Source organism: Heterocephalus glaber, unplaced genomic scaffold, assembly GCF_053883595.1.
Source record: "Heterocephalus glaber isolate CG9 unplaced genomic scaffold, H.glaber_assembly_v1.0 deba00000621, whole genome shotgun sequence".
NCBI lineage: Eukaryota > Metazoa > Chordata > Mammalia > Rodentia > Bathyergidae > Heterocephalus > Heterocephalus glaber.
The window spans coordinates 942,134-969,909 of record NW_028258153.1 but is presented as its reverse complement, the minus strand read 5'-3'; the positions used below and the strand labels follow the sequence as shown (position 1 = coordinate 969,909).

At 42.9% G+C, this 27,776-nt stretch overlaps 1 protein-coding gene across 2 annotated transcripts in view; it reads right to left on the bottom strand.

Annotated features, from left to right (window-relative positions):
* Positions 1-3,731: 3,731 nt before the first annotated feature.
* Positions 3,732-27,776, bottom strand: part of Fam124b (family with sequence similarity 124 member B) — a 49,705-nt gene continuing 25,660 nt past the window's right edge. The window contains exons 2-3 of one of the 2 annotated variants that reach the window (XM_087205986.1): positions 24,636-26,814; positions 3,732-6,792 (exon numbers count right to left, since the gene is read on the bottom strand). In XM_087205986.1, the coding sequence (XP_087062112.1) occupies positions 6,154-6,792; positions 24,636-25,367 (1,371 nt within the window). In that variant the 5' untranslated portion in view covers positions 25,368-26,814 and the 3' untranslated portion in view covers positions 3,732-6,153. The remainder of the gene's footprint in view (positions 6,793-24,635; positions 26,815-27,776) is intronic. The other variant, XM_087205985.1, reaches the window with a different exon arrangement.

Below are 27,776 nucleotides of genomic sequence, written 5' to 3'. Positions count from 1 at the left end.
ACTACACCATGTTCTGTACTCAGCCTTTGGATGCAGTTCTGCTGAGTCAGTGCCAGCCCAAATAAAGCTGTTTCCTGGGAAAAAATGCTTCGATATGCTATCTCTCTACACAAAAACCCCACAGGAGTCCTACAGCCGTGCTGGCTGGATGTACCTCACATAGCCTCTCTCAAGCTGACTTTGCTCACTGCCTGCTTCTTTCCTCCTCCGTAGATGTGCTGCATTCCTGACATCTCCGACTTCCTGCACCACTGCACACTTGTCTTCATTCCCACAGCTTTATGCATTGCCCTCTCAGGGACTCCTTGCCTGGCTTCCCTGGCCTTCCTTGGAAGTCTGGGAGGAAGCCTCCCTGGTGCCACAACTCTTGTATTTGGCATGCCAGTAAAACCTGCATCACTTGGACAATGCCAGGGTCTGCATCCAGCTCAAGTAGTAGCCAGGCCGTCTGGAGTCATGGCTGCTGTGAGGTCTGAGCGCCTGGGCAACTGAGGATGGTGAAATGAATCCCAGGGAACCAATTCTCTAGGCAGCCCTTCTCAGCAGGGGTCCCTGGGACTCTCTTCTCAACAAAAGGTTTATATTTTTGCACATTAAGCTTGTGATGGGTGGGGTCTTGCTGATTTTTTGGAGGCCCTCAAGGCATCTTTCTTCTCATCCCTGTACAAAGGGCTTGGTTTCTTTTTCATGGCACTAATCTCTTCAGTATGCACACATCTTTTGGCCCCAACTTTGCACATGATTCTTTCAGACTAAAATTTAAGTTCTTCCAAATCTTTTTGCTTCTCTTTTTGCTCTCTTTCTCACTATAACTCTGACTAAAAGCAGCCAGCTGTATATGCCACAGCCCAGGCTACCTTGAAATTTCCTCCAACAGGTCCATGAGTCCATTAAACTCAGCCTTCTCTAAAGTCTCTGGGCAAGTGTAAAATATAGACAAGTTTTTGTGCCAGAACATAACACACATGGCTTCAAGTCTAACTCCCAATAGAGTCCTCATCCACAACCTTCTGAGCCTGACCTTTACTGTCTGCATTCCTATCAGATTTCTGGTTTTCTGAGCTCTCAGCAGGACCACCCATAGTGCTCTACTTACACCCTCTATGGCTTGTCTAGCCACAGCAATGACACCACTCCAATTCCAAAAATTGGTTAGGGTCCTCTCAGGAACAGAATCAACAGGGAAAACACACATACACACACTCACGAATTTATTAACTGGGCTTACAGTATCAGAGGAGAGAGAGTCCACAATGGCTATCTGTGCATTAGAGCACCTGAGGTTCCAGTAGCTGCTAAGTCTAAGAAGCTGGAAGCTGAAGAACAAGAGAGGTCAAAGATCAGTACCAGTTTGAGATCAAAGGCCTAGAAGCTCAAGGGAGAGCCTGCAATGAAAGGCTGAAGAAACTGAGTCTGATGTTGACAGGCAAAGGCACGAAAAGATGAAACCACTCAAGGAGAATAGAGCTTTTCAAAAGCAGGGTGACTTCCTCCTTCTTCTTCCCCTTTCACTCCATGCAGGCCACAAGTCTATTGGAGAGTGCCACCCACAGTCAGGTTGGGACTTCCCCTCAGTTCCCTGGCCTACACGTGGGTCACTTCTGGAAACCCCTGCAGATGCTCCCAGAAGTGTGCTGGACTAATCTGCTAGGCATTTCTTAAATTCAGTGAAGTTGACAATCATAATTAGTAGTCACACTTGATCTCAGACTTCCAGCCTCCAGAATTCAAACAATGAGTTTCTATTGTTGAAGCTACCCAGTGTATGGCATCTTGTTACAGCAAACCAAAGTAAGACCACCTCTTACCTCTAACATCTGGAGAATGTGACCCTCTTCTGTATTCCTACTTTGCTGTTCACTCTTAGACCAAGATGTGGGTAGATGCCCCTATGCCAGGAGGTGAGAGTGGATTCTAGGGTGCATTAATAAGTTTCAAATGATCAAACCCTGCAGGGGGGTTACCTGAACCCTAAATGACAAGAAAGAGCTCTCTTCGCAAGTCTGGGGGTGGACTGCTCTGGACAATTAGGGTGTGCTTGAGCATCAGGACCAGAACCAGGGCAGTACAGCAGTTGTTCAAGCATGGAGAAGAGGCAGGCCAGGCATGTGATGAGCTCAGATTACCTTTTCTTGCATCCTTTCAGGGAGTGGTTGGAGACACAGACTCTAGCTTGAATGTCCAGATTCTAATCCCAACTGTATCTCTAACTCATAAAAGTATAGATTAGGCTGTGGACATCTCTCTGCTTCCATTTCTTCATCTCTGAACTGGGGATAAGCAGGGCCTACCTCAAAATGCTTGTGTATGTCCAAATGCTTGGGCGAGGACCTTGCAAATAGAAAGTCGTGTGCTGGCCCTTGTTATTAGCAGCTCCAATTCAGCAAGATTGCCCCTGCTTAGAATTATTGTTCTTATAAGGAACACCTCAGGAGCATCTCTGGCTGAAGAAGGATTTGGAAATCAGCAATCAGAAACCTTGTTGTATCTTCAATAGCCCAGGTGGTCTCTGGAAAAAATAAGTCTTTTTTTTGTCTATCCTTTTATTGGTACCTTTTAGGTGTACAATATAATGACATTCATCATTGGACATATGCACCTTTACATACTCTCAGTTCTTTTTAGGAAAAAATAAGACTTTTTCAAAGTTAAAATAAAATTTAAATCCACTCTTTAATAAAATAAATCTTAATTTTGTGCCAAAAGTGTCATAAATGCCTTTTCTTTTCCTGTGATGCGCCACAGGAATCTTAAAAATTGCTAACTGTGAAAACTACTCAAGAAACATCTCAAACCTCAGAGAAAGGTGTGGTGGGTGTGAAAGGAGAGAAGTATGGGGGAGGAGTTGAGTTTTCTTCCAGGGTAGATGGGTTGAGTCAACCCAGAGCAGTGTCCTGAAGAAAAACTGGATGCTCAGGAGGTTGTTCCTTGAGACATCTCCTCCCTCTCATTCTCAGTCAAGGATGATTCCTTCCTCTGGAAGGTGCAGCCAGAGCCCCCCTTTAAGGGAATTCTAGAACACGCAGCAAAGAAAACTTTAAAACAGAGTGAAACCTAGAGAGAACCCAATTTATACGGAAGGAAGGAAGGAAGGAAGGTGGATAGGAGGGAGGAAGGAAGGAAGGAAGGGAAGGAAGGAAGGGAAGGAAGGTGATGGGAGGGAAGGAGGGAGGAGAAAGATAGCAAGGAAAAAGGAATGGAAAAGAAGAGGAAAGAAGGAATAGGGAGGAAACGGGGCAGGAAGCCAAACACATGAGTGCCCGGAGAGTGACAGACAGCACTGTTATCTTGCGCATTTCTGTTGGTAACAGAAAGGAGATTTGGGAGTTTTCAGTCGACAGAAAGGGGGAGGTATGTCTGAGGCCCCTCCACTCTCTAAGAAAGGGGCTTTCCCACCCGTGCCTCTCCCATGCATAAAGACACTGGTGCCACTCAGTGGACAAACACGTGACTTTCCAAATGTTACCATTTCTGTTCAAGCTTAGCCATGTTCAAATACTGCTTGGCAAAAAGTGTCCAATACTATTAAAAGTTGCCAAATAACTTCAGTGCAACTAATTTTCAATACACCTATAAAGAAAAATAAAATATATTCTGATCATTGGGAAACTCTCAGATTTAAAAAGTTTTAGATTTAAAAGATTTAAAATTTTCCATTATAGGGAATACAGTGTAATTATAGTTATGTTTGACTTATTTGATAAATTGTGTCAAATTAGTCCATAATTTATTCTGTTGCAGAAATATCCACTGAACTCTAGGATATATTTGTATTTACTGTACTTAATCTTCTTGTGAGATGTAGAAATATAAAACAAATGGCACATAATAAAAATCTTAGGTGGATTTTTTTATTGTTTCATTGATTTTATTAAAATTTCATAAAAAATGGAATTCTCATGACATTTTTAAACTCATTTGTATTAATAATACAATATAATATAAATTAAAATACAATAATAAAAAAATCTTCCGCATCTATAGTGCTTAATAATTAATATCTGAATGCTTTCGTATACATCATCTTGATTCTTCAAACAACCTTCATTACAATAGATAAGGCAAAAGAGGGTCACAGAGCCTGACATTCAAGATCACATAAATAGGACATTTAAAATCTGGGCCTCCGTCACCCATCAAGTGGCATTTCCATGCCATCATGTTGTAAATTAGACTCACTCTGAGTAAGTTACCATAGGTGACATCTTAGGAGTACATTATTTTACGAGCTTATCTCATGAGGTATTCTTTTGAATTTCTAAATATTCTTTATGATCGCATGTATTTATATTCTTACCCACATATTATGTTAAAGAAATTTAGATAATGTCAAAAAAAGTTGGAAGGAAATTTTAAAACTTCTCCCTGCTGTGCTTTTCAAGGTAGCTCAGTAACTGAGTGAAATAAAACTTTTCTAAAAGCTCTTGTTATAGAAATCCCTGCTGCAATGAAGGTCTTCACTCTGCTTTTTTAAGATCAAAATTTAACCTGGGAGAGAGACATAAAATGGGAATGAGAATATAGTGATGTTTTAAGGACACACAAAAAATCAATTTAGGAGTCTCATTTTTGTGCATTTGTAGCTCTCTTCACGTCTCTCCATTTTCTGGGCAGAGCACACAAGCCCTGCTATGCTTGCTTCCACAAGGTCTGTGTTTAGGCCTCATCTTAGTGCTCTCTCCATTGGGTGTAGCAAGTATCTAGGGCTTTGAAAGATCCAGCTCAGTGGTAGAGCACTTGCCTAGAATGATTTCCTCGCCAACATCACAAAAAAACAAAAATTCAGCTAAATCAGCATTTATATCTCTCCATAGTATCTGTCCTGCTGTCCTGGAAAATGAAGTTCATTGAATCAAATAACCTTATAAGTTAACTGAAATATACAGTCTCAAAAAATTTTTAAACCGGGCTGGGGATTTAGCTCAGTGGTTTCGCCGCCTGCTGCGGCAAGCGCAAGGACCGGAGTTTGATCCTCGGTACCAAAAAAAAATTTTTAAACCTACATATAGGCCTAAGCAGAAAAAAAAAATTCAGTGTGTGGGCAGCTGAGAATTTATCCTTTACTATTACAATTGCAATTTGTAATTTGCCCAGTCTTCACCTGTAGGTTGTAAAGGCTTATCACATCCTCAGTGGCAAACGCAGATATTGGTTGTGAAAGAAGTTCTTAAAGGAATGAATTTGGGTTTCGACATCTTTTTAGGAGTTGATAAGAGTCGATGCAACATTGTTACAAACCATAAACATCTTTTGGGTTGATGGCCATAGAATGTATGTGGACTACATGCACGATGTTTTATTCAAATGTAGGTGTTGGCTAATTATTCGCTGAGTGAACATGTAAATGATGAATGATGACTACTTGAGAGGACATTGGGAATTCCTGCTCCAGGGGCCCTGTCAATCCAATCTTCCTGCTGTGTTCAGTGGGATCTCAATTCCCAATCATCCAAAGCCTTCCTTGATGTATAGGAAGAACCACTGGCCTCTTCACTGTGGAGCAGAAACAAGAAACCAAAGAGCAGGAAACCCTTGGATTCTACTATTCGTTCTTAACCCAGTTTTCTAGCTCCCAGTGTTCCTCTCATTAAATAGGAGTAAAATAAATTCTTTACCACATTCAAAACACTGCATTTTCACTGCTTCCAGCTGCAAACTTTAAAGGCAGAATCACAAGAGGATATGTGGTGAACAGGGCCTAGTTACAAAAGAGGTCACATAAAAATTTAAAAGCACTTAAGATTAAATAGTCCAGGCTATCCAGGGGGATGAGCTATGCAAACCAAGTGAAAATTAAAACTAAATTGCATACACTAATCAGCAGTGGGTAACACTTCCCATTCATTTGCATGCCATGCAATTATCCTCATCCCTGCTGAGCTTGAGGCATCCAGCTGGGTTAGTGCATCTCCCAGGAACAAGGTGCTGGGCTTTCTCCCTGGGCTTGGTTGTGTTCTTTTGGGTGGGGACAGCAAATAAATAATCGCTGTGGCACCTTTTCCCTTTGAACATCTGAAATGAAAGCAATGCAGATCTATGCAGAGCAGCTTTCAGATCCCTCAGAAAGGATAAAACACAAGATGCTTCAGGGTCAATGCCTCATTTCTATAACATTCTATTTGATCTTATGCTTCAGAAAACACTTTTTTTGTACTATATAAAGAATTCCTCTTCTTTTTCTTCACCCTGGACTGCCAGGTGAAGGGGACATCTTGAGATCGTCTTCCTCGGACCAAGTTCCCTTTGGCCAGCAAGTAACAAAGGGTGAATGTGTTCCCTCACCACTCTTTCGGTTGTGGTGGTGGTCGCCTCGAAGGAAGTGCCTGGCAAACTAGGCGGTTGGCTGACCTGTAAGTCCTTTGGAAATCTGCTCCAAATAGATGGTCTGGGCTCTGGATTGAGGACGGTGAACCCTGTGTCCACATCCATCTCAGCCTCAAGCTTCTGAAAGCTGTTTTCCTTGAGGAGCTTCATTGTGGGCCCGAGTTCGAGGCAGGGAGAAGGCAGATGCTGCTGGGTGCCCGTGGCTGAGCTGCTGGCCTGGGCAGACCGGCCAGGGCTTCTCCAGAGGGCACCACTAAAGCTGGCCTCTGACATCCCACTGGGCTGAGGAAGCTCCAGAGAGCGCGCCTTGAACTTCCTGGGCCGGCTTCTCCAGCTCCTGGGCTCCAGGGTTCTCTGCGCAGAAACAGAAGTCAGCCTGGGGCCCTGATGGGGTGCGTCGGCTCCCACGATGCCACTCACAGAAGGGAGCTCGCCGTGCCTAGGACCAAGGCCTGGGTTCGACTGGACCTGGGGAACAAGAGGACAAAGAAGACATTTTCCATCTGCTCAGTACCAAGCACACACCTCACCTCTGCTGTGCCACGTCCAGAGCAGACGCTCAGCAAAATCACCTGGACTGAACCTGTCTCTCTCCCCCTCAAGGTTAATTTTTTTCCTTTCTTTTCTTTTTTCATTTCTTTTCTTTCTTAGCAGTGCTGGGGATTGAACCAGAGCCTTTGCACTAAGCTATGTCCTCAGCCCCCGTCCCCATTTTTGAGACAGGATCTGGCTAAGTCACTCAGTTGTCTATGCTGGGCTCAAACTTGCAATCCTCCTGCTTCAGCCTCCCAGAGTGCTCAGATTAAAGGTGTGCACCTGGCTCCCTAAATTAGGTTTTTGACAAGTGCAAGACTTTGAGGATAAATGGCCGCTTTGCAATACCGTATTTGTAGTACATTAAATTGTATAAACAATGCAAGGACTTCCCCAACATGTCATTCGGTGACCTCTCTGGGTGCAGTAAATAATGTGTTACCAACCATGCTGAAAGAAAAAAGCCACCAGGACATATGGTCTCAGGAAAGATAAGGACTGAAAGAGGAATCCAATCTCTCAAAGTTAGTGTCCTTCTTTTAGATTATGCTAATAATGGTGTATCTCTTAGGCTAGTCCAAGGCAATGTGGGCACTCCACCCAGGCCAATAATTTGGCTCTTTTTTAAAACAAATGTTCTTTATAGGATACAGGGTAGTACTACATGGGAAAATAAAAGGGAACTGCTTGTGTGGAAGCTCTGCTTCTTTAATCCCTGAAAATCCCATTCTGGTTCCAATCTTACAGCACTCAGCAAAGCTCCCCTCCTGCAGGTAGCTGCATCTCTCCCCAGAGTGCAGTTCACCATCGCATCTTTCATCCTCAAACTCCTGGGAACCTGGCATACCACCTCTTGCACAGCACTCTCCCCGAGAGGATTTCAGAAAAGGACAATTTCCTCCACCTTGTTAATAGCCCTTAGATACTGGTATCCAGGACCCACCCCTGCCTCATCCAGACCTCAATCAAATACCAAAAAGAATGGTACAGAAGGACCCTACATGTCTATTGCTATGAAAGCAGCCAATCTGAAAAGGCTACATATGGTCTACAGCCAACTCTACAGCATCCTGTAAAAGACAACTCTGGAGACAGTAAAAATATCAGTAATTGGCAGGGTTTGTGGAGAGAGAGAAGAATGGGCAGAGCACAGGGCCTTTTAGGGCAGTGAAGTACTCCAAGTGATACTGTAATGGGACAGGTGTCACTGCACATTTGTCAAACCTGTAGTAGGTGCACCACCAAGAGTGAACCCTAGTGTAAGCCATGGGCTGTAAGTGACAATGGCCTGTGGATGGAGGCTCCTTCCTTGTATTGGACGTGCCCCTCTGGGGGAGCTGTCGGCAGCTGAGGAGTCAGTGTGTCTGTGGGGTCAGGGTGAAGAGGTACACGGGAACTCCACTCTCTCTTTAGTTTTCCTATGAACTACCACTGCCCCCCAAATCACCTATTTCAAGGGGGAAACAAAGAGTGGTACATATTTATCTCTCAAGGCAGGAAATCAGAAATTATGACAGTGAAAAAGCAGGTCAAAACAAGTTGACTACTATACACAGACACAAAGTGCTTGCTTGTGTAGGAGATGTATAGGTATCTCCTATATATCTCTGATAGAAGTGGAGAGGTGATGACTATCACACTGCAAAAAAAAAAAGAATGGAGACTTCAGTTGCTCCTTTCAGAAGTTGCCAAATACTTTCCGTAAAGGGCCATGTAGTAAATATCTGAGGTTTTCTGGCCATATGGACCATATCCCAGACACTCAGCTCTGCCACAAAGCAGCCATAGGCAAGACATAAATAAGTGGTGTGGCCGTGTTTCAGTGAAATTCTATCGATGAAGGCTGAAATTTCAATCTCATAATTATCACGTGTCATGATTTTTTTCCAGCTGTTTAAAAATGGAAAACTGTTTTTTAGCTCCTGGGCCACAATTGGCCAGTCCTTGCTCTCTCTCAATCAATGATTCTCTCCCTCTCTCTCTCTCTCTCTCCTCTCTCTCTCAATAAGAAGTCCTTTTTCCCCAACAGTATCTTAGCTGCAAGCTAAAATATGAAGCAGTCGAATTACAGCTGGGGCTGCAGGTCTCCCCACCCATGGAACCACCCTAGGTCTCCCCATCGCTTCCGCTATGGCCGCCAACCCCCTCACCAAGGCCCTGCATATCTCAGAACAGTTTGAAAACTGCTCTTCCGGAATCTCTAAATTCTGTTCCTGGACCCTGAGGTTCCCAGAGAGCTGCACACACCGGATCCCCTCCTCCTGTGCTTGCACGGATGGAGCCACCTGAGCACAGTGCCCCATGGGCTGCCACGAGCCCCTGCCAGCTCACAGACTCTGTCTAGAGGACACTGCAGAGAGGATGCCTGCTGCACCTCAAGATGTGTCCACCAGCAAACTCACAGGGAAATGTGTGTCCCCAGACGGCTGCACATCAGAACTAGCTGGAGGTTATCAGAAAACACTGCCGCCCAGGTCCTGCCCTAGACATTCTGCTTCCACCAGGCCAGGGTGCAATCTGGGCATCGGGAAGTTTCACAGGAAAGTTTGGGAGCCACTGGGGTAGACCCAGAAATCTGTGCCTTAGGGAGTTCACTCGTGGCCATGGGAGTTTGTTCCTCATCATATAGAGCCGACCTCCTGCTCTCATTCCTGGAAATTCTTTTGCCTAATTTCATTTTGCACTCTCCCCCTACATGTCCCTCCTTTCTTTCCTTCCTTCCCTCCTGTCTTTTCTTTTCATCTGTTAGTTCTTAACAAGGAGTATCTTTTTGCTTGTTGATTGAGTATTCTTTATCTAAAATGCTCGGGCCAGAAGTGTTTCACATTTTTTATTTTTTCATGTTTCAAAATATTTGCATATACATAACGAGATATCTTGAGCTGAGACCAAAGTCTAAACATTTATGTTCCATAGACCAGGAGCCTGAAGGTAATCTTACACAACATTTTTAGTGTATCTGCATTTTAACTGTGACCCATCACATGAGGTCAGGTGTGGAATTTTCCATTTGTGGTACGATAGTGGCACTCAAAGTTTTCAGATTTGGGAGCATTTCAGATTTTTGGACTATAGATAATCAGCCTACATTACAAGATGTGGTCCTAACATATGGTGAATGTTTGCATTTTTAAAAAATTTATACAATGAAAGACATATTGCCATTAATCTCCCTCAGAATACTCCCCTAGCTTGGAACACACTTATCCCATCATTCTGGCTACTTTCTGAAGCACTCTAAAGTTCTTTTGTGTCTTTTGTTGCACTGTCATGGCTCACTCCAGGTCCTGGATTGATTCAAAACATTTACCTTTCGCTTCATTGTCATTTTGACTTTGGGGAAGAGCCAGAAGTCATATGATGCCAGATCTGGTGAATAAGGTGGATGAGAACACAGGTTAATGTTTTTGTAAGCCTGCCTTTCCATTGCATGGCACTTGACAGTAGCATTCACCATATTTTTTATCACATCTTATAAAGATATTCTTGAAAAGGACTTCCAGAACTGCTTCAGAAAGTGGTAAGAACAGGGGGCATAAGTGTGTTCAAAGCTGGGGGAGGATTTTGAAGGGGAGTAATAGCAGTCTGTCTTTTACTATAAGAAAAAATTTTTAATTTAAGCATTCATCATATATGTTGATCATATCTTGTAAGTGATAATTGCTCACTATAAAAATAATTTGATTGTACAAATATATAAAATAAAAGATAAAGGCTCCCGCTACACACACACACATCAACCTCGTGTCACCTCAAACTTACTTTTTAAAGAACATCTTGTTTATCTTTTCAAAACTAGAGAGGAAGAAGCACTGCCTACCATCTACAAGCTAGAATATCTTTTCCTTGGAGAACGAACTCCTTCAGTCCTGCACAGGGCTCTGTTGCCATCTCTTCCTCTGGAGAATCAGCAGACGCCTTTTTATTTCACCCAGTGAAGTCCTTTCTTCTAGGCCAGGAAATGGGCACCATGTTTTTTCATATTCAAAAGTAATTCTGGGTTGATATAAGACCACCCAGTCAGGAGAAAGAAATCCATAAGTTTAACTCTGCAGCTCCTACTTCATGTTCTGACAACTTTGATCAGAAAGAGAAGCCAAATTCTGCCTGGTCACCTCAATCAGCCTCACATCAGAAGGAAATTGATCCTGAAGCCACACCTGTGCTGAAACATCTCAGGGCAGGACAAAGAGCTCCCTTGAGCCTTGGGAGTCCATGGTCCCCATTGAGCCAGCCCAGTGTACTCTTCACTCCCCTGTGGTCCCTCAGTCCCGTGGCCCTTCCACCAGATCATGTCTTCCTTAAAATGCTCTGCCTCTGTCAAGTGTGCTGGCACACTCCCGTCATCTCAGCTAAGTGGAAGGCTGAGGCAGGAGGATCACAAATGCACAGTCTAGGCAACTTAGCAAGCACTCAGACCAGCAGGCCAGGATTCTGTTTTCCATTACATCTGCTCTTCACCACTTACACCATCCCCTAGTCTCTCTCTCCCTGTCCAGTCTTCTCTGCCTTCTATAGCCATCTGAGTCCGAAGACTACAGCTTTGACCATGTCCTTGCCAATACCTCCAACTCCCCACACTACTCCCTTTCTGTCGTAAATTCCTACAAAATCTCCCAACCCTGGCTTGGAGTCACTTTTCTTTAAAAAAAAAAAGGAGCCAAATGATTGGCCTGGCATGGTATCCAGCTCTACCTAGGCTGCTTTCCAGTCTTGTTCCCTCGTCTTCCCTCTATTCCCCCAGCAGCTGCTCCTAACCCTCTGAACTGTCCTGAAACCTTCAGTAGCATAATGTTCCCCTTCCTCTCACCATCTATATTGCAGAGAAAGTAAAAGCCATCATGAGTTAGCAACTCTGTCTGTTATGCCCTGTGTTTAGATGTCCTCCCAAAGCCTCCGGAGAATGACGTGGGGCTAGTTTGGAGGTGGCTGAATCTAGAGTGTGTGATTGACTCAGGGTGGGGCTAGGTCCAAGGGCACCAGGATTAAGGGCTTGAGTGCCACCCGCCCTAAGTAGTCGGAGTAAGATAAAAGGGGTAGAAAGACACTGTTAAGGACTCTTGCTGTTCTGCTACTGTCCCCCACTGTGAACTGTTGCCCCTGTGCCATGTACCACCCTGCCTTGGAGCCACCTGATTATGGACTGAAAACTCTGTGAACCTCACCCAAAAAACCTTTCCCCTCTGAACTTTAGGTGTCGGGTATTTTGTCTCAGCAACGAGAGAAAAGTAACAGTTTCCTACCACCAAATCTACCAGCGCCTAACCTCGGCAGCCCTCCTCTCTGCAGGAAGTGGCGAGTCTCTCTACCTGTGCTATGAATTCCATCACTGCCTGCTTCCTCCGTGACCCCAACCTGTCAGTTAGCCATTTCTCCCACTTTCTTGACTGGACTTGGACCTGTGCTGTCTCCCTCTCTTCCTCCCTTGCCCTCCCTTTTTCTCCCCATCTCCCTCCTCTTCTCTTTTTCTACAGAAATTAAACTTTCTCAGGTCTCCTTCCTCTCTGGATTTCTTCCTCCTCCTCACGGACCTCCCCACGCTTTCAGACCCTCAGGTGTACACGTGCTTCTCTGCTCTCTTTCGGTTCCTGGGCTCTGCTGCCCTGAACAAGAGATTGTTCAGAGTTTGGCTGCTGCAGAATAGCAGGTTGTGATCAGTGGTTTGGGGCAATCCATTGAAAGAAGGACTTTTCAAAGTGTCAGTTAATTGGAAAAAGACTGGTTTTAAGTCTTAAATAGGCCTGGCCTATTTTCTCATTATCTCCATCATTTGTTCCCCTGCTGTCATTTTCCTCACTGTTGGAGAAATCCTCTTGGCTATCTTCTTGAAATAACTTTTAGCAAGAAGCAATACTGTATTATTTTCTCTTCCCAAAGTGAGCGCATCCCTTCACAGCTTAACCATTTTTCTCTTTAAGCATGTTTTTGTTTTTCAAGAGTTGAGAGTTCTAAATGAATGAGAAATAATCTTCATCATGATAGTTGCTAATGTTCCCTGAACTGCAAACACCAGGCTTTCAGTTTGTAACATTTTGCAAATACATCTTAGAAAGATGCACTCCAAATGATCAGAGTACAAATGAATTTCAACTCTTTTTTTTTGGCAAGAGGAGGTTTATTCCTTGGCCAGGGATTCTTCTCAGTCTCCTAAATTTGCAGCCCTATGTTAGTAATGTTGCACCCACTTTTGCCAGATGGCTGAGGGTCTCAGACTTCTCTTTTAAAAAATTAGCATTCCCCTGTCTGATGAAAAGCGCAGAAATGTCCAGCCATAATAATAAAACTCACTTGAATTATCTTTTCTTCTTTTGGTGCTGGAGATTGGACCCAGGGCCTGTGCATGGTTGACAAGCATCGTGTCACTAAGTTACATTTTCTAGTCCTGGATCTTCTTAATAAGACTCTATGTCTATCTACCTAAATAATAACCAGGGGCCTACTTTATGTATTGCAAAAATTTATATTTTGTTAACTGTTAAGTATTACTTATTTATTTAGCAGATATTAAATTCTTGCTTAAAACATAATAGGCAATGTTAGGAACTAAGATACAATGACAAGATGTATATAATTCCTGTATAATACAATAGTCACTAAATTTAAATTATTTCTTAAATTTTTTATTTTTTATTTTATTAGTACATGTTTTCAGTTCACACAGTTTACAGTCATCTTGGGGAGTGGTTACATGTACATACCACATGTTGTTTCTTTTTCTTTTTTAATTCCCTCCCCTCCATTCCCCATCTCATTATTCATTCTTATTGATATTGATCTTAGCTCGTGTTATGGCATATAATGTTTACATTAATTGAGGTTATTAGGTTCCTGGACATAGCATATCTTTATTTGACTTATTTCCCTGTCCCTCCTTCTCCTAATCTCTCACACTTTTTTCTTTGGACCGCTTCCTTATTGCAAGAGATCCTTCTCCTTTCCCCCTTCTATCCATCCCTTATTATTCTCTTTGTTTGTACTTTGCCTCACTCAAATGAGTGTTGAATATGATATCTTTCCACCAACATAAATTTTTGGCCCCTATGTCAAAGATCAAATAGTCGAATGTGTCTGGGGAGGTTTCTTTATCCTCAATTCTGTTCCATTGACGCATGTGTCTGTTTTTATTCTAGTACCATGCTGTTTTTAATCACTATACCTTGAAGTCACGTACTGCTATGCCTCTTACTTGCTTTTGCTGCCCCAAATTGCTTTTGACATTCTGGGTCTCTTCTGGCTCTATATGAATTTTAGGATTGTTTTTTTCTGTATCTTAACATATACTGCTGATATTTTGATTGGTACCGCATTGAATCTGTATAATGGTTTGGGGAGTATGGCCATTTTGACATATTGATTCTGGCTATCCAGGAACAGGGGACATCTCTGTCTTCCTGATGTCCTCTCCAATCTCTTTTTTTTGGAATACTGTAGTTTTCTTTGTAGAGGTCTCTCACTTCTTTGGTTAGGTTAATTCCTTTGGTTAGGTTAATTTCTTGAAGCTACTGTGAATGGTATTATTATCATAATTTTATTCTTTCCATTCCTTGTTGGTATTTGCAAATGCTATTGATTTGTGTCTTGATTTTGTATCCTGCTACATTGCTGAAGTTCATTATTAATGCTAAGAGTTTTTTTGGTGGAGCTCTTTGGGTCTTCAATGTAGAGTATCCTGTCATCTGCAGATAATGATAATTTGAGTTTTTTCTTTCCTATCCTCTTTATTTCTTTCTCTTGTCTAATTGCTCTGGCTAATGTTTCACATACTATGTTGAATAGAAGAGATGAAAGTAGACATTCTTGTCTCATTGCTGATTTTAGGGGGAAATTTAAATTGTTAAAACTAAATAAAATTAGTGGTTTTGTTCTTCAGCCTCACTAGCCATATTTGTAGTGCTCAACAACCATCTGTGGCCACCAGCCGCCATATTGAGCAGTGCAGGTACAGAAGATTTTCACCAAAGTTCTAGAAGACAGCATGAAGTGTAGGAATGGGTCTTGATTGGAGAGGAGAAAGTGGAGTGTACGTGTGAAAGAGAATCTTTCCTTCCACCTGATTTGTTCCCACATGGCTACATCTTGGGGACGTGTGCGGATTCCACTCATACTGACTGCAGCACATCCAGAGAGGTGCAACCCAAGGGCTGCAGGAAGGATGCCCAGATGTGAGTTCAGCTCATGTGGGAGAATAAAGTGAGAAAATCCCCCAGAATGGATGGCTGACAAGCACCATCTGTTGTAGAGACTAGAAACTGCAGACTGCACCAGTGCTGGGCTCATGTGTTAAGATAATTCATCTGTCTCACCCAGGTCCTCAGAACAGGAGACAATCCCTAATGGTGGGAGGTGAGGTGAGGTGAGGTAAGGTGGGTGTGAACTCTCCCATTCCAGTCAACTTGGGAAGAGGTCTTCTTGGGCAAAGATATAGAAAGTGGCCTTAGAGGGAATAAGAGGGAACCATCTCCTTCCACTCTGAGTTTGGCCTGGATCCCTGCCTATCAGTGCATGTGGGGAAGACCTGGAAGAGACACATAAATGCCCTGAGCCATGGAGCTCTGAGTATATGGCCAGAGATCTTTGTAAACAGTTGTTCTTGTACAGAAGTCTTTGGATTTTTTTCCATCTCTGTCTTCAGATCTGCAGGAAGATCTTGTTAAAAATTACAGCCTGATATCGTGATATTGTATGGATTTTCCCATAAGCCCAGAGGGGATGTGCAAGTGGCAGAAATTGCCAGTGGAGGACACAGGAGCTGCAGCAGGTGGTGACCACTCAGGGGGCCATGGCAGCACAACCAGTGTCCATTGGCCTGCTGAGAAGGCCAGTATGGAAGGACTGAGGGACTTGTTCTAGCACAGCTGAGAAGCCACGTGTTAGGGACCACATGCCACCAACAGAGATACTGGGTCCAGTGACACCATGATCTTCTCCTACTTTCTGGTTGTTCTTTCTTACTTTTTTGTACTGGTTCTTTTTCCCTTTCCTCTCTCAATGTGTGGACATTTCCTGGGTCCTGTTCCATCTCTTCTCATTCCCACACTTTCTTTCATGCTAATGTCACTCGTTCCCAGGGTTTCAACCACCACCTGCACCCCTCAGTAGCCACCTGATGTGAAATGTCTCCATAGGAATGGCCAGTGTCATGGTTTACATCTAGATGTCCTCTGAGAGCTCATGCATGCATAGGCGAAGCTTATGGAAGGTGATTGGATTATGGAGGTGCTACAGCTGGCTTGGTGTTGGGAGATGTGGCTGATTGGAACAGGTGGGTCTCTGGGACATGACCTGGAAGGATATATCTCCCTCCCTTTCCCTTCCCTTCATCTCTGCTTCCCGGCTGCCATGAAGTGAGCAGCTTTACTCTGCCAGGCCCTTCCACTGAGCCCTTCTTGCCTTGGAGCCAGCCAACTATGAACTAAAATCATGAGCCCTAATAAACCTCTCCTCCTGTAAGTTTTAGGTGTCGGGTGTTGTGTCTCAGTGACAAGGAAGGTGACTAAGATAACCAGAAAGGCTCTCAAACCCAGTATAGCATATCCAGACTCACTGTCACCTCCTTCTTCTCCATCTTTTATGTCTAAAAGGTGCCAATTCCTATCAAGACAACCCCTGAAATGCAGCTCATATTTAACTCCATATTTTCATTGTGCATTTCCTATTTCAAGAATTTTGTAACTCTCAACTGGATGACTGAAGTCACATCTGAAGTCCTCGGTCTGTCCCCCACCCAATCTGTCCCACCTGATAGGTACAGTTACTGCTCTAAATTTATATAGTTTAGCTATGACCACATCAGTCCCTTCTCTAAAATTCTGAATAAATGGCTTTCTTTAAATCCTACCTTGATCATCTGCACTCCATCTATATTTCTTTTTTGAAAAAATTAACTAATTCTTTTTATTGTGGTGGTAAAGTATGCATAACAAAACTTCGCTGTTTTCACCTTTTAAAAATTTCAGGAAGCCTTCTTTCTTTTTAAAATTTTGGCAAAATACATAGAACATTTAATTTATCATCTTGACCATTTTTTAATTGTACATTTCAGTGGCATTAAGTTCATTTGCAATGTCATGTGACCATTACCATTATTCATTTTCAGAATTTTTCATCACCCCAAACAGAACCTTTGTACCCATTAAACCAAACTCACCATCCATCTCTCTTTCCAGCCCTTGGTAACACTGTTCTACTTTCTGTCTCTATGCACTTGTCTATTCCAGGCACTTCGTGTAAGTGCAATCATGTAATATTTGTCGTTTTGTGTCTGGCTTCTTTCACTTAGCATAATGTTTTCAAGGTTACCCATGTTACAGCAGTTATCAGAATTCCATCACTTTTTATGACTGAATAATAGTCCATTGTGTGGGTCCCCGCGCCCCGCCCCCCAGGGACCAGCTTAGCCACACAGCCCCTCCTATCCCCCTGTCTCTGGCCTCCTGGCTGTGCCGCTACTTGGTTCCACACTGCAGAGGCACAGGAAGTCATAAAGGCCATTGTCCTGAGCTCCAGAAGATAAAGCAGAAGTGAACAATAGAAAGAGGGCCTCTCTCAGGCTCCTTGATGAAAACTGAAGCCCACTGGAAAAGTGCAGAGAATCTCTGCAATAAAGGCACACCACACCACCGTAGTTGATAAATTGGAGGGATCATCACCTCCCACCAGGACCAGGACTATCTTCAGGGGAAGGGCAGCTGGAACCTGCAGTAGAACCTTGCACAGTTCAACCCTGCAGGAGGGCAGGGCGCTCAACTTGGGACTTGCATCCAGAAATCTGCCTGAATCTCACGGGTCTGCTACTGGCTTGCTGAGACTCATTGACTTAGAGCTGCACACTGCTGCCCATGTTGTCTATTGTGACAGCAGAGACACACCCTGAAGGAGGCCCTTCATTTTTCTTATTTGTTTTTTTCAAAAAAATTTTTTGCTCTTATTTTTAATTTTTAATTTTAATTTTTTTCTACTCTTTTCAAATTTTTATTTTTCTCTTCTTTTTTCTTTCCTTTCTCCTTTATTTCCCTCTCTCTCTCACTCATTCTCTTACTGTCCTACCTTGTTCTTCATCTCCTTTTTGTTCCTGTTCTGGCCCTAATTTGGTTTTCTTCTTTATTTTTCTTTTCTTCTCTTTTTCCTTCTCTCAATTGTCATTAGTTTTAAAGTAAAGTAAACACAGTTTCTAGCCTCCCTATTGCTGTTACGTTGTTCTGTTCTCTTCTTTGTTCTTTCATTCTGTCTTTTCCTCTTGTCTTCAACAGTTTCTTAGAGTTTGCATGATCTTCCTGTGTCCTCTGGCCTCATTGCTAACCTTCCCCTATCCTTCTTCCTATCTATCCCTCCCTCCTGAACTCCTTCTAACTCCCCATCATGAAGGGTAAAGTTGCTATATTGAAGAACTTATTCACTATAAACATATGTTGAGGGGCCAGGGATTTAGCTCAGTGGTTTCGCCACCTGCTGCGTAAGCTCAAGGACCCGAGTTCGATCCCCAGTACAAAAAAAAGTATGTTAGGCTGGTCCTCGATTTTGATTTAATTCACACAGTTAAAGGTGATAGATTAATAACTATCACAAATTGTCATTTTCTAAACTGTGCTTGATGCTATGGTGTTGCTGATTTTATCACTTGTGCTAAGGTGTTGTGATTGGTCTAATCAGTTGTCCTTCCTGGTATAATGAAAATGAGATAGCCTCAGAGTCATTAGAGACTCAAAACCTAAAGACCAGCTATACCTGGAAGACACCTCTGAGAAGCAATCATTCCATAAGGGTTCAAAATACAAGCAACAAAGATACTTACAATAAGCAATTTCAAAGTATCAACCCAGAAATTAAACCAAGGACAGTACCAAAAACAAAAATGAGAAGACAATTAATCAAAGGACAAACTCGGACTTCCACCCCACCAAAGGCAAACTCTGGGGGAAATGAGGTGGAAACATCTGATAATCAACCATCTGGCACCCTGGACTCATAGCACAGAAAGTAACAAAATGGAAGAATGAGGCTCTAGAAAAATTCAAAACAGAAATAATTTCCCAGATAACTACAGAGATGGTAAGCAGAGTGAAAGACATGATTAGAGGCACTAGAACAGAAACAGATAAAAAAAAATAGATGAACTCAGAACCATGCTGGAAGCCATGAATGCCCAGCATAAGAAATGGAAACCATGATCGCCCAACATAAGAGAGAAATGGAATCCATGAAACAGATTCAAACACATATCCAGGAGATTAAAAACTCCACTGAAACTATTCACAGCAGATTCAAGGAATGTGAAGATAGACTATCAGATATAGAAGACAGGATTGTGGTTACTGACCATGAAAACAGGGATTTCTTAAATATAGCAAGGGACTATGAGAAATCAATCTAGCAGCTGCTAGATGATGCAAAGAAAAATAACATAAGACTGAGAGGAGTCTACAAAAAAGCAGGAGAAAGTACAATTGACATTAAAAAAGTAACTGTTCACAGAACTAATAGTAGAAAATTTCCCAGGCAGAGGTAGAGAATTTGATGTACAGATAAGTGAGGCATATAGAACTCCAACTAGGCATGATCAAAAAAAGCTACACCTAGACATACACCTAGTCAAGATCTTGGAAATCTAACAGAAGAACAAAATCCTACAAGCAGTTAGAGAAAAGAAACAAATCACCTACAAAGGAAAGCCCATCACAATCACAGCAGACTTCTCAACACAAACCCTCAAATCAAGGAGAGCCTGGAGTGAAGTATTTCAAGCCCTAAAAGAAAATAACTTCCAACCTAAACTGTTGTATCCTGAAAAATTATCTTTCAAAATTGATGGGGAAATTAGATACTTCCACAATAAAGAACACCTGAGAAATTTCATGAACACCAAACCAGCACTGCAAACAATTCTAAATACCCTAGAAAAAGATAATGAAGATCACAACTCCATGAGGCCCAACAGAGCAAAGCAACCAGGCAAGGCAAGAAACTAAAGGGAGAGGGGGAAATAATAAAAAATAAAAGAACCAACAAGAGTAAAACATCATGACAAGGATGAGTTAATATCTACAAGTTATAAACATCAATGTTAATGGCCTCAATTCACCAATCAAAAGAAATAGACTGGCAGAATGGATTGAGAAGCAAAATCCAACAATATGCTGTATACAAGAAACACATCTAACTCAAAAAGAAATTCATAAACTGAAAGTAAAAGGATGGAAAACAGTTCTCCATGTGACAGGAATCCAGAAAAAAGCAGGGGTAGCAATCTTATTTGTAGACAAAATAGATTTCAAACTAAAACTAATTAAGAGAGACAAAGATGGTCACTACATCCTTGTGAAGGGAACAATCCAAGAGGAAGAGATGACAATCCTAAATATATATGCACAAAATACGAATGCCCCAACTATACAAAACAAATATTAATGGACATGAAAATCCAAATAAGCACTAATACAATTGTAGTGGGGGATCTCAATATCACACTATCACAAATTGACAGATCATCTAGACAAAAAATCAACAATGAAATTCTAGAACTGAACCAAGCTATTGAACAAATGGACTTAATAGATGTCTACAGAGTGTTCCACCCCACAAAATCAGAATATATACATTCCTTTAGGCTGCAAGTGGGTCATTCTCCAAAATAGACCACATGCTAACTCACAGGACATGTTTAAGTAAATGAAAAAGAGTTGAAGTTACCCCCTGTGTATTATCAGACCATAGTGCAATAAAATTGGAGATCAATAGCATAAGAAACCACAAAACCCTCACAAACACATGGAAATTGAATTACACCCTCATGAACAACCAGTGGGTCACAGAGGAAATTAAAGAAGAAATTAGACAGTTTCTACAAGTAAATGATAATACCAGTACAACATACAGGAATCTATGGGACACAATGAAAGCAGTTCTATGAGGGAAATTCATAGCAGTGAATGCCTATATAAGGAAAACAGAGAGAGCTCAAATAAACAACCTAATGCTGAACCTCAAGCTCCTAAAAAAAGAAGTGCATGACAAACCCAAACCTCGTACCAGAGAGGAAATTATAAAGATCAGAGCAAAAATCAATGCAATGGAGACTAAGAGAACAATACCAAAAAATCAATGAATCAAAGAGGTTTTCTTTTGAAAGAATAAATAAAATCAATAAACCTTTAGCCAACCTTATCAAAAAAAAAGGAAAGAAAAGGCTCAAATCCATGCAATTAAGAACGAAAAAGGAGGTGCCGGGGAATTTAGCTCAGTGGTTTTGTCACCTGCTGCACAAGTGCAAGGACCTGAGTTTGATCCCCGGTACTAAAAAAAAAAAAAAAAAAAAAGAATGAAAAAGGTGAAGTCACAACAGATCCAGCAGAAATCCAGAGGATCATCAATACCTGCTTCAAGAACCAGTACTCTAATAAAATAGAAAGGACAGAAGAAATGGACAGATTCCTAGATAGATACGAATTGCCAAAGTTAAATGAAGATATAAAAATTCTAAACACTCCAATTATAATCAGTGAAATTGAAAATGTAATTAAAAATTTACCAACAAAGAAAAGCCCAGGTCCTGATGGGTTCACTGCTGAATTCTACAAGACATTTAGAGAAGAACTATTGCCATTACTCTTTAAACTCTTCAATGAAATTGAAAAAAATGCAATACATGAGACACTCCCTCAAAATAAAGAGGCCCTGGGTCACATCTAAAGCACCTCAAATAAATAAATAAATAAATAAATAAATAAATAAATAAATGTATGTATGTATGTATGTATGTATGCATGTATGTATGTATGTACTTGCCTACCGTGTGTCAGACACTGGTGTAGGTGCAAGCTTTGATGCCATGAGCTAGAAAAGACCGTGTGCTCTTGATGCTCATACCCTATGACACACTGTTTTCCTGATGATCTGTTCTGTCCACCTACCCACTCTGTCTGCCCTACCCTTTGCCTTTTCTCCAGCTATATGGAACCTCAGGCAGGTGCTTCCACTCTCTCCTTTGTCAGGAAAACCTTTCTCCCTCTGCAACCGACTAATTCCTGCTGTGCCATGCAGGTCATGCAGGGCAGGTATCCCTGCCCAGGACTTTCCCATGACCCCTGGGGTCTCGTGCCCCACACTCAGACCCCTGGGAACACATGCTTCCATTCTGACCCTGGGACAGGAATACCTCTGGATAGCTTAATATTTTCTTATTTTTGGCAGACATCAGTCATTTGGGGCCACCAGAATCTGTCTCCTCGACTCTGCTCTTCACTGTGTCCCTCACCCTTCCTGAGGGTCACACAGGTCAGTCTGGCTCCACACAGAATCCAAGCAGAGGGCAGAGCCTTCTCCCCAGGTTTACACTAATCCATTCAGTCCCTTTCCCTGAGCACAATCATTGACGTAGATGAGACAAGCAGATCCAAGCCAGTCTCACTGCACTGGGGCCCAAAAATGCTGTGGCCATGGCCGGGGAGGAGCTCAGAGCCCATATGAAGGGTGTGCCCCTCAGACACGCTTCGGGCCATCTTGCCATCACCGAGGGGAAGCCCGTCTGACGACAGAGCCAAGACAAACGTGGCAGAGGTCAGGGCTGGGTTCTGGCATGCTGTTTAAGGCCTGGACTTACTAAGTTCCTTTCTCACTGCTGAGACACAGTACCCTACACACACATCCTAAAGGAGGAGAGGTTTATTTTGGCTCACAGTTTGTAGAGATTCCAGGCCATAGTCAGCTGGCTCCAAGGCAGGGGGGTGGCATGGCAGAGGAGCACTGCCCACGACCAGATAGCCAGGAAGCTGAGAGATCAAGGGAGGAGGGAGGGACATAGACCTTTCCAGGCCACGCCCCCGGGAATACCCTCAGTGGCCAGGCTTCACCTCCCAGCATCATGCTTAGCTATAAACACTGATGAGTATCATACATGCATGCCCACTCAGCTCCCAGAGCCCCACCTATGAGTGCATGAGGCTTTCGGGGGACATCTAGATACAAACCATAGCACTTACAAAAGCCAAAGCAGCAGCCACCCATTCCTTGTCCCCCACCCCCACCCCAAGGAAGTGTGGGCTGGGCTTTTTACCCTGAAAAATGCACTGCCCTCTGAGACTTACATCGCTCTAGATAAGTCACTGCAGTGTTCTGGCCTTGCAAACTTTCCTCAGCACTTTTGTGAAGAGCAGAATTTTCCAGAAGACAGTCCCTGGTTTTGTTTATAAAAGCTTAGAGTCATGCATATGGTGGGACCATGGGGAAGAGTCCAAGGCAGCGTTTTGGAGGGGGGAACAGAATGCATAACGTTTAGAGAACTTGCCAGTGGACCAGGAAAGAGTTGGTGTCTCCAAGGGAACTAAGAAAGTGTGAGTCTGTCTGAAAACTGACCGGACTCCTAAAACAATCCCAAGAGAAATGGGGCTATTTTGATATCCCTCATGGGTCTTTGCTTTATCCAAAGAACCCTTGTGCTCTCCCCAGATTTGATTCAACTTTCTGAAATAACTACAGTAATTGTATAAGCTGTGGTTCTGAAGAAGAAAACATCAATTAGCCTTTAAAACAGGAATGAGTCAGAACGTGCCCCCTGCTGCATACACACGTTTATGGTTGTGTTTGCCAGGGAGGGCAATTTTACATTCTGCTGATTAACTAAGACTGAAAGAGAAACTGCAAATGCCTTGGAAAGTAGGGAGTTGTATAATAGGCAACCTAAGGAAGAGTACCTATCCACCTTTGAGACCAAGAAAGTAAATAAGTTACAAATCATTTACTAGTGAAGCAGTATGACCCATGTTTTATTCATTTAGAAGTCAAAGCATTGACAACAAAATGTACTAGAGGGAACAACAACTCATACTGTAGCCTCTTAGCACTTTGTCCAGCAAGCCTTGGAGGGGTTTCTGCCCATTTCTCAAGGACAGAAGCCACAGAATATTTTGCTGTTGGCTTCAGGGACAACCCTCTGCCTGCACATTTACATGTATATACACATCAGTGGAAAACTATGCTGCAAGAGTCAGCTAACCACATGGACTTTGAAGATCACAGACACTTCCTAGCTGTATTTTGGGTGAGTAACTGGACACTCTCACACCTCAGTTTTCTCATCTGCAAAATGGAAAAATGATGACTTTGTAGATTGTTTTAGGGATTAAATAAAATTATCCACTGCAAGCCCTTCATTTAAGGCATACAATGAATAATAATAGTTAAAACTGAGTTCTGAGTATTATCTTAATGATGAACTTTATGAACATTGGATCATTTTGTATAGCTACCAACTTTTGCTATAGAAAATGCCAACATCACCTTCACCGAGCTTATGAAGAACCTGAGCCACAGTCCTACAAATTGAACATCACAAACACAACCACGAGTTGAGCTCTTTTAGTTAGGAGGAAAGGCTTATTGTGTTCCTGGATCTTAAGAGTGGGCTAAGTTTGTGCACACAGTCAATTCGGATGTCAGGTCAATTTAGGGAGGGAGCATCATCCTATTCTGCTACAAACTACCCGTCAGCTACAAGGTCACTGAGTCTGAACTTCCTTGTGTGTCCCATGAGGAGATTTTACTAGATTGGTGACTCCCAACCATGCTAAATAGTAGAACCATCCAAGGAGTTTTAAAAAAAAAATCGCTGGTTCCCCCAGAGAGTCCCGTCTAACTGCCTGGGTCAGAAATGGAAATCTCAGAAAGCTCCCAACATCCTAATGTTCGAGGAAGGTTGAGAACCACTAGACTGACTCATCCCCTAAGACATAAAATCACCCAGTTCCATGTGCATGAACAAGACCATAAAAGGAAAGGAGAAATACCTGCAGCAGGATCGTGTTGCCATCGTAGTCCTGGGTCTGCCACCGGCTGCTACTGATAGGGACACAGGGATTGGGGAGAAGAGCCACCAGCTGGCCGATCTCTCGAACCTTGAACTGCAGCACGGAAGACTCTTTGGGGTCCACTGCCGTCCCCAGGGGCAGCTGCTTCAGGGAGAGCTGCAGGGAGAAGTTCCCGGTGGCGTAGAGCACAAAGAAACAGAAGTTGCTCTTCTGCAGAGAGGCTTCCCTCTCCAGGATCATCTCGTAGAGTCTGATGGCATCCTCGTAGTTGTCGAAGCTGCAGAAGAGCGTCACCCTGAGGAGCTCAGCGCCACAGTGCACCTGCCTCACGCCCCAGACGGGCATCTGGCTGTCCAGGCTGTAGAAGTTCTGGCTGGCAAGGAGGTAGGGAAACAGCCTCCCCTGGGCATCCTGGGGCGGGTAGCACTGCCAGGGCGGCTGCTGCAGGGACTCCAGGATGCGGAGCAGCCGCTCCCCTCCCAGGCTTTCATGCAGGAACAGCAAAACGGACATCCCCGGGAACCGGGAACGCCGAGGCGGGCACTGTTCATGGTATTTCACCGGTCTAACCCGCTCAGACACCAGAAAGAGGCGCATCTCTGGGCAGATGCAATCCAGGAGCCGGTCCAGAGCCTGCTGCAGGAGCAGGCCGTGGCCAGAGTCGGCGAGGAGGTGGATAGTCATGGGGAGAGGCTCCTGCGTCTCATCCATGGTGGAACCGCGTGAGGAGCCCGCTGCCCTCCAGAAGACCGTAAGCTGCAACAGAGACCTAGCAGGGTTACTGCTCTCCTGGCTGCAGAGATGACGGAGGAGCGACCGTCACCCAAGCTTGGGCTCCGCAGACAGCAGTGGCTCCGAGTCATCCAGCCTGCGCAGACTGTCACCGCTTGTTTGGCTTTTTCAGGCATTACCCAGGGTTTGTGTTTGACCTAAAAACCTGAGAACCACCCAAGTGGGTGGTTCCTACAGACACTCAGGAAGGGAAATGACCAGGAAGAAAGGAACGGCTCTGTTAGGCCGATAGCCACGGCTCCTGGCTCCGATTTCCTACTTCCATCTCCGGGTGTTTACAGTAGCCTGCCAAGCCATCAGAACACAATGACTTTTGTAAAACAATCCTCAAAACCTGTCCCCTTGCCAGGTTTTTTTCCCTCTTCCTTTTGTCTTTTCTTTTTTTTTTTTTTTTTTTGGTTTATTTTGATTTTTAACATTTTATGCTAGGACATGAAGAGAAGATATTTTATCCACATAATTTTGACTTTCTTGAAAAATGATTTCCTCTACTGAACAGTCTGAATGTATGAAAAATGCATTGAGAGTAGAAAGAAATAAAAAAAGAAGATATATTATGTACATGTATCAACTCTCCACGATGAATGGGATCATTATGTACAGTACTGCAAACATGTAGTGATAAAAATTAAAATACATGAACAGAAAGGTATTGAGAAATTGTCACCCTTGATTCCTATGAATGCTTTAGAAAGAATGAGCTCTCCAGTGTCAATAATCTCTTACATTTTTGAGGATCTACTATGTACAGTCATTAACTACCCTAAAACTTTTTATGAATTGATTTATCATCCAACAAAACTAAGAAGGAAATATTGTCCTCAATTGCCAGTGAAGAAACTGAGTCACAGAAAAGCCAAGTAACTTGCCCCAGATCTCATAGCCAGAAAGTGGCTGAGGGAAGATTTGAACCCAGGAAGTAAGAGGCCCACAGGCTGTGCTGCCTGCTTGGGGTCTGGAAATCCCAGCCTAGATTTCCTTCTTATTGGTAAGGAAAGGAAGATGCCACAGCACATTCCAGGTGACACATTTCTGCCAGAGCCCGTGTGGCTGAATCTTAAACTGAACAATCTTCAGTAAGAATGTTTGCCATGCCAGATGACACAGGTCGCGGGCCGGCGACAGGGGGTGAACAGGATTCACCAAGGCAAGGATATGAAGGGAGGTAAGACTTTATTCAGATCAGAGTACACCATCCGGGGGGAACAGCAGGCAATTCCAAGAGAGGAATCACGGTGAGAGATAGGGATTTTGTAAGAGTTGGGAGATGTAGGAAAGGCACCAGGCAGCAAACGTGATTATCCAAACAATGTCTTTTTCCAACTCATCTGGGTTACTTGCAGATCCAGGTGCACCTGCATTGCGACTGAAATTATATTCCAAAGTTACAGTTTGGCAGGACCATTTCCTCCAGCCTCACGGAAGGCCTTAATTTCCGATAAGAGATCTGCACACATAAGCTTTTAGGGAAGATCTGTCAGGGCTCACTGGGAGGAATGAATGGTCTGACAGCAAAGACTTGTTTTTGTCTTGCGTAGTTTTGGACAGTGTTACCATATTATCTTTCTTCGTTAGTACCCGTTTGCAGCACACAATGCTCACATTTCTCCTGTGGATGTTTATGGCAGCACAACCCATTAATAGCAAGCAGCCACAGCAAAGTTGCTGAACTTTAAACATAATCCCTTAATAGGTTCTGAATATCAATCTGAAAATCATTTTTTATCTCAATAGCTGTGCTCCTAAAAACATGTGGATGGGCACATTTTCCTAAATGTAATTCTTCTAAAAAGAAGTAATGTACTACTGCTACAATGGAACACAGTGTACTTGAATTTTTTAGAAATTAAGCATTCTGGATGAAAACTATAAATACCTCTAATCTTATTTATATAGATTCCTTTAGTAGGACCAAATTTATGGCCAAAAACTACTATAAAAGGAAAGGAATAATTTTTATTCAAATTTACTTTCTAAATTTACCTACAATTCTAATCACCTGAGTTTCATATTTTTTATGCTTTCTTCATTGGAAAATATATGCAGTTTATTACAGATGGATTGCTTTTTAATTACTGTGCATAATTCAGTAATTAAATTCATTTGCTTCAATTTTCCCAAAAAATTAGAATATTTTTAAGGCATTAGAGCTCTCAGTTTTTTTTTTCCAACTCTCAATTCATGTCACACACTGGCATCTGAAGGCAGTAACTTTCTCAGCTCTCATGACAAACCCATTTTCTCTGCCTTGTTCTTTCATTTACAGAGCTGACTGTCCCGGATCACTGTAAGCAAAACCACGGTTTTTGAAATTCTAGATATAATAAA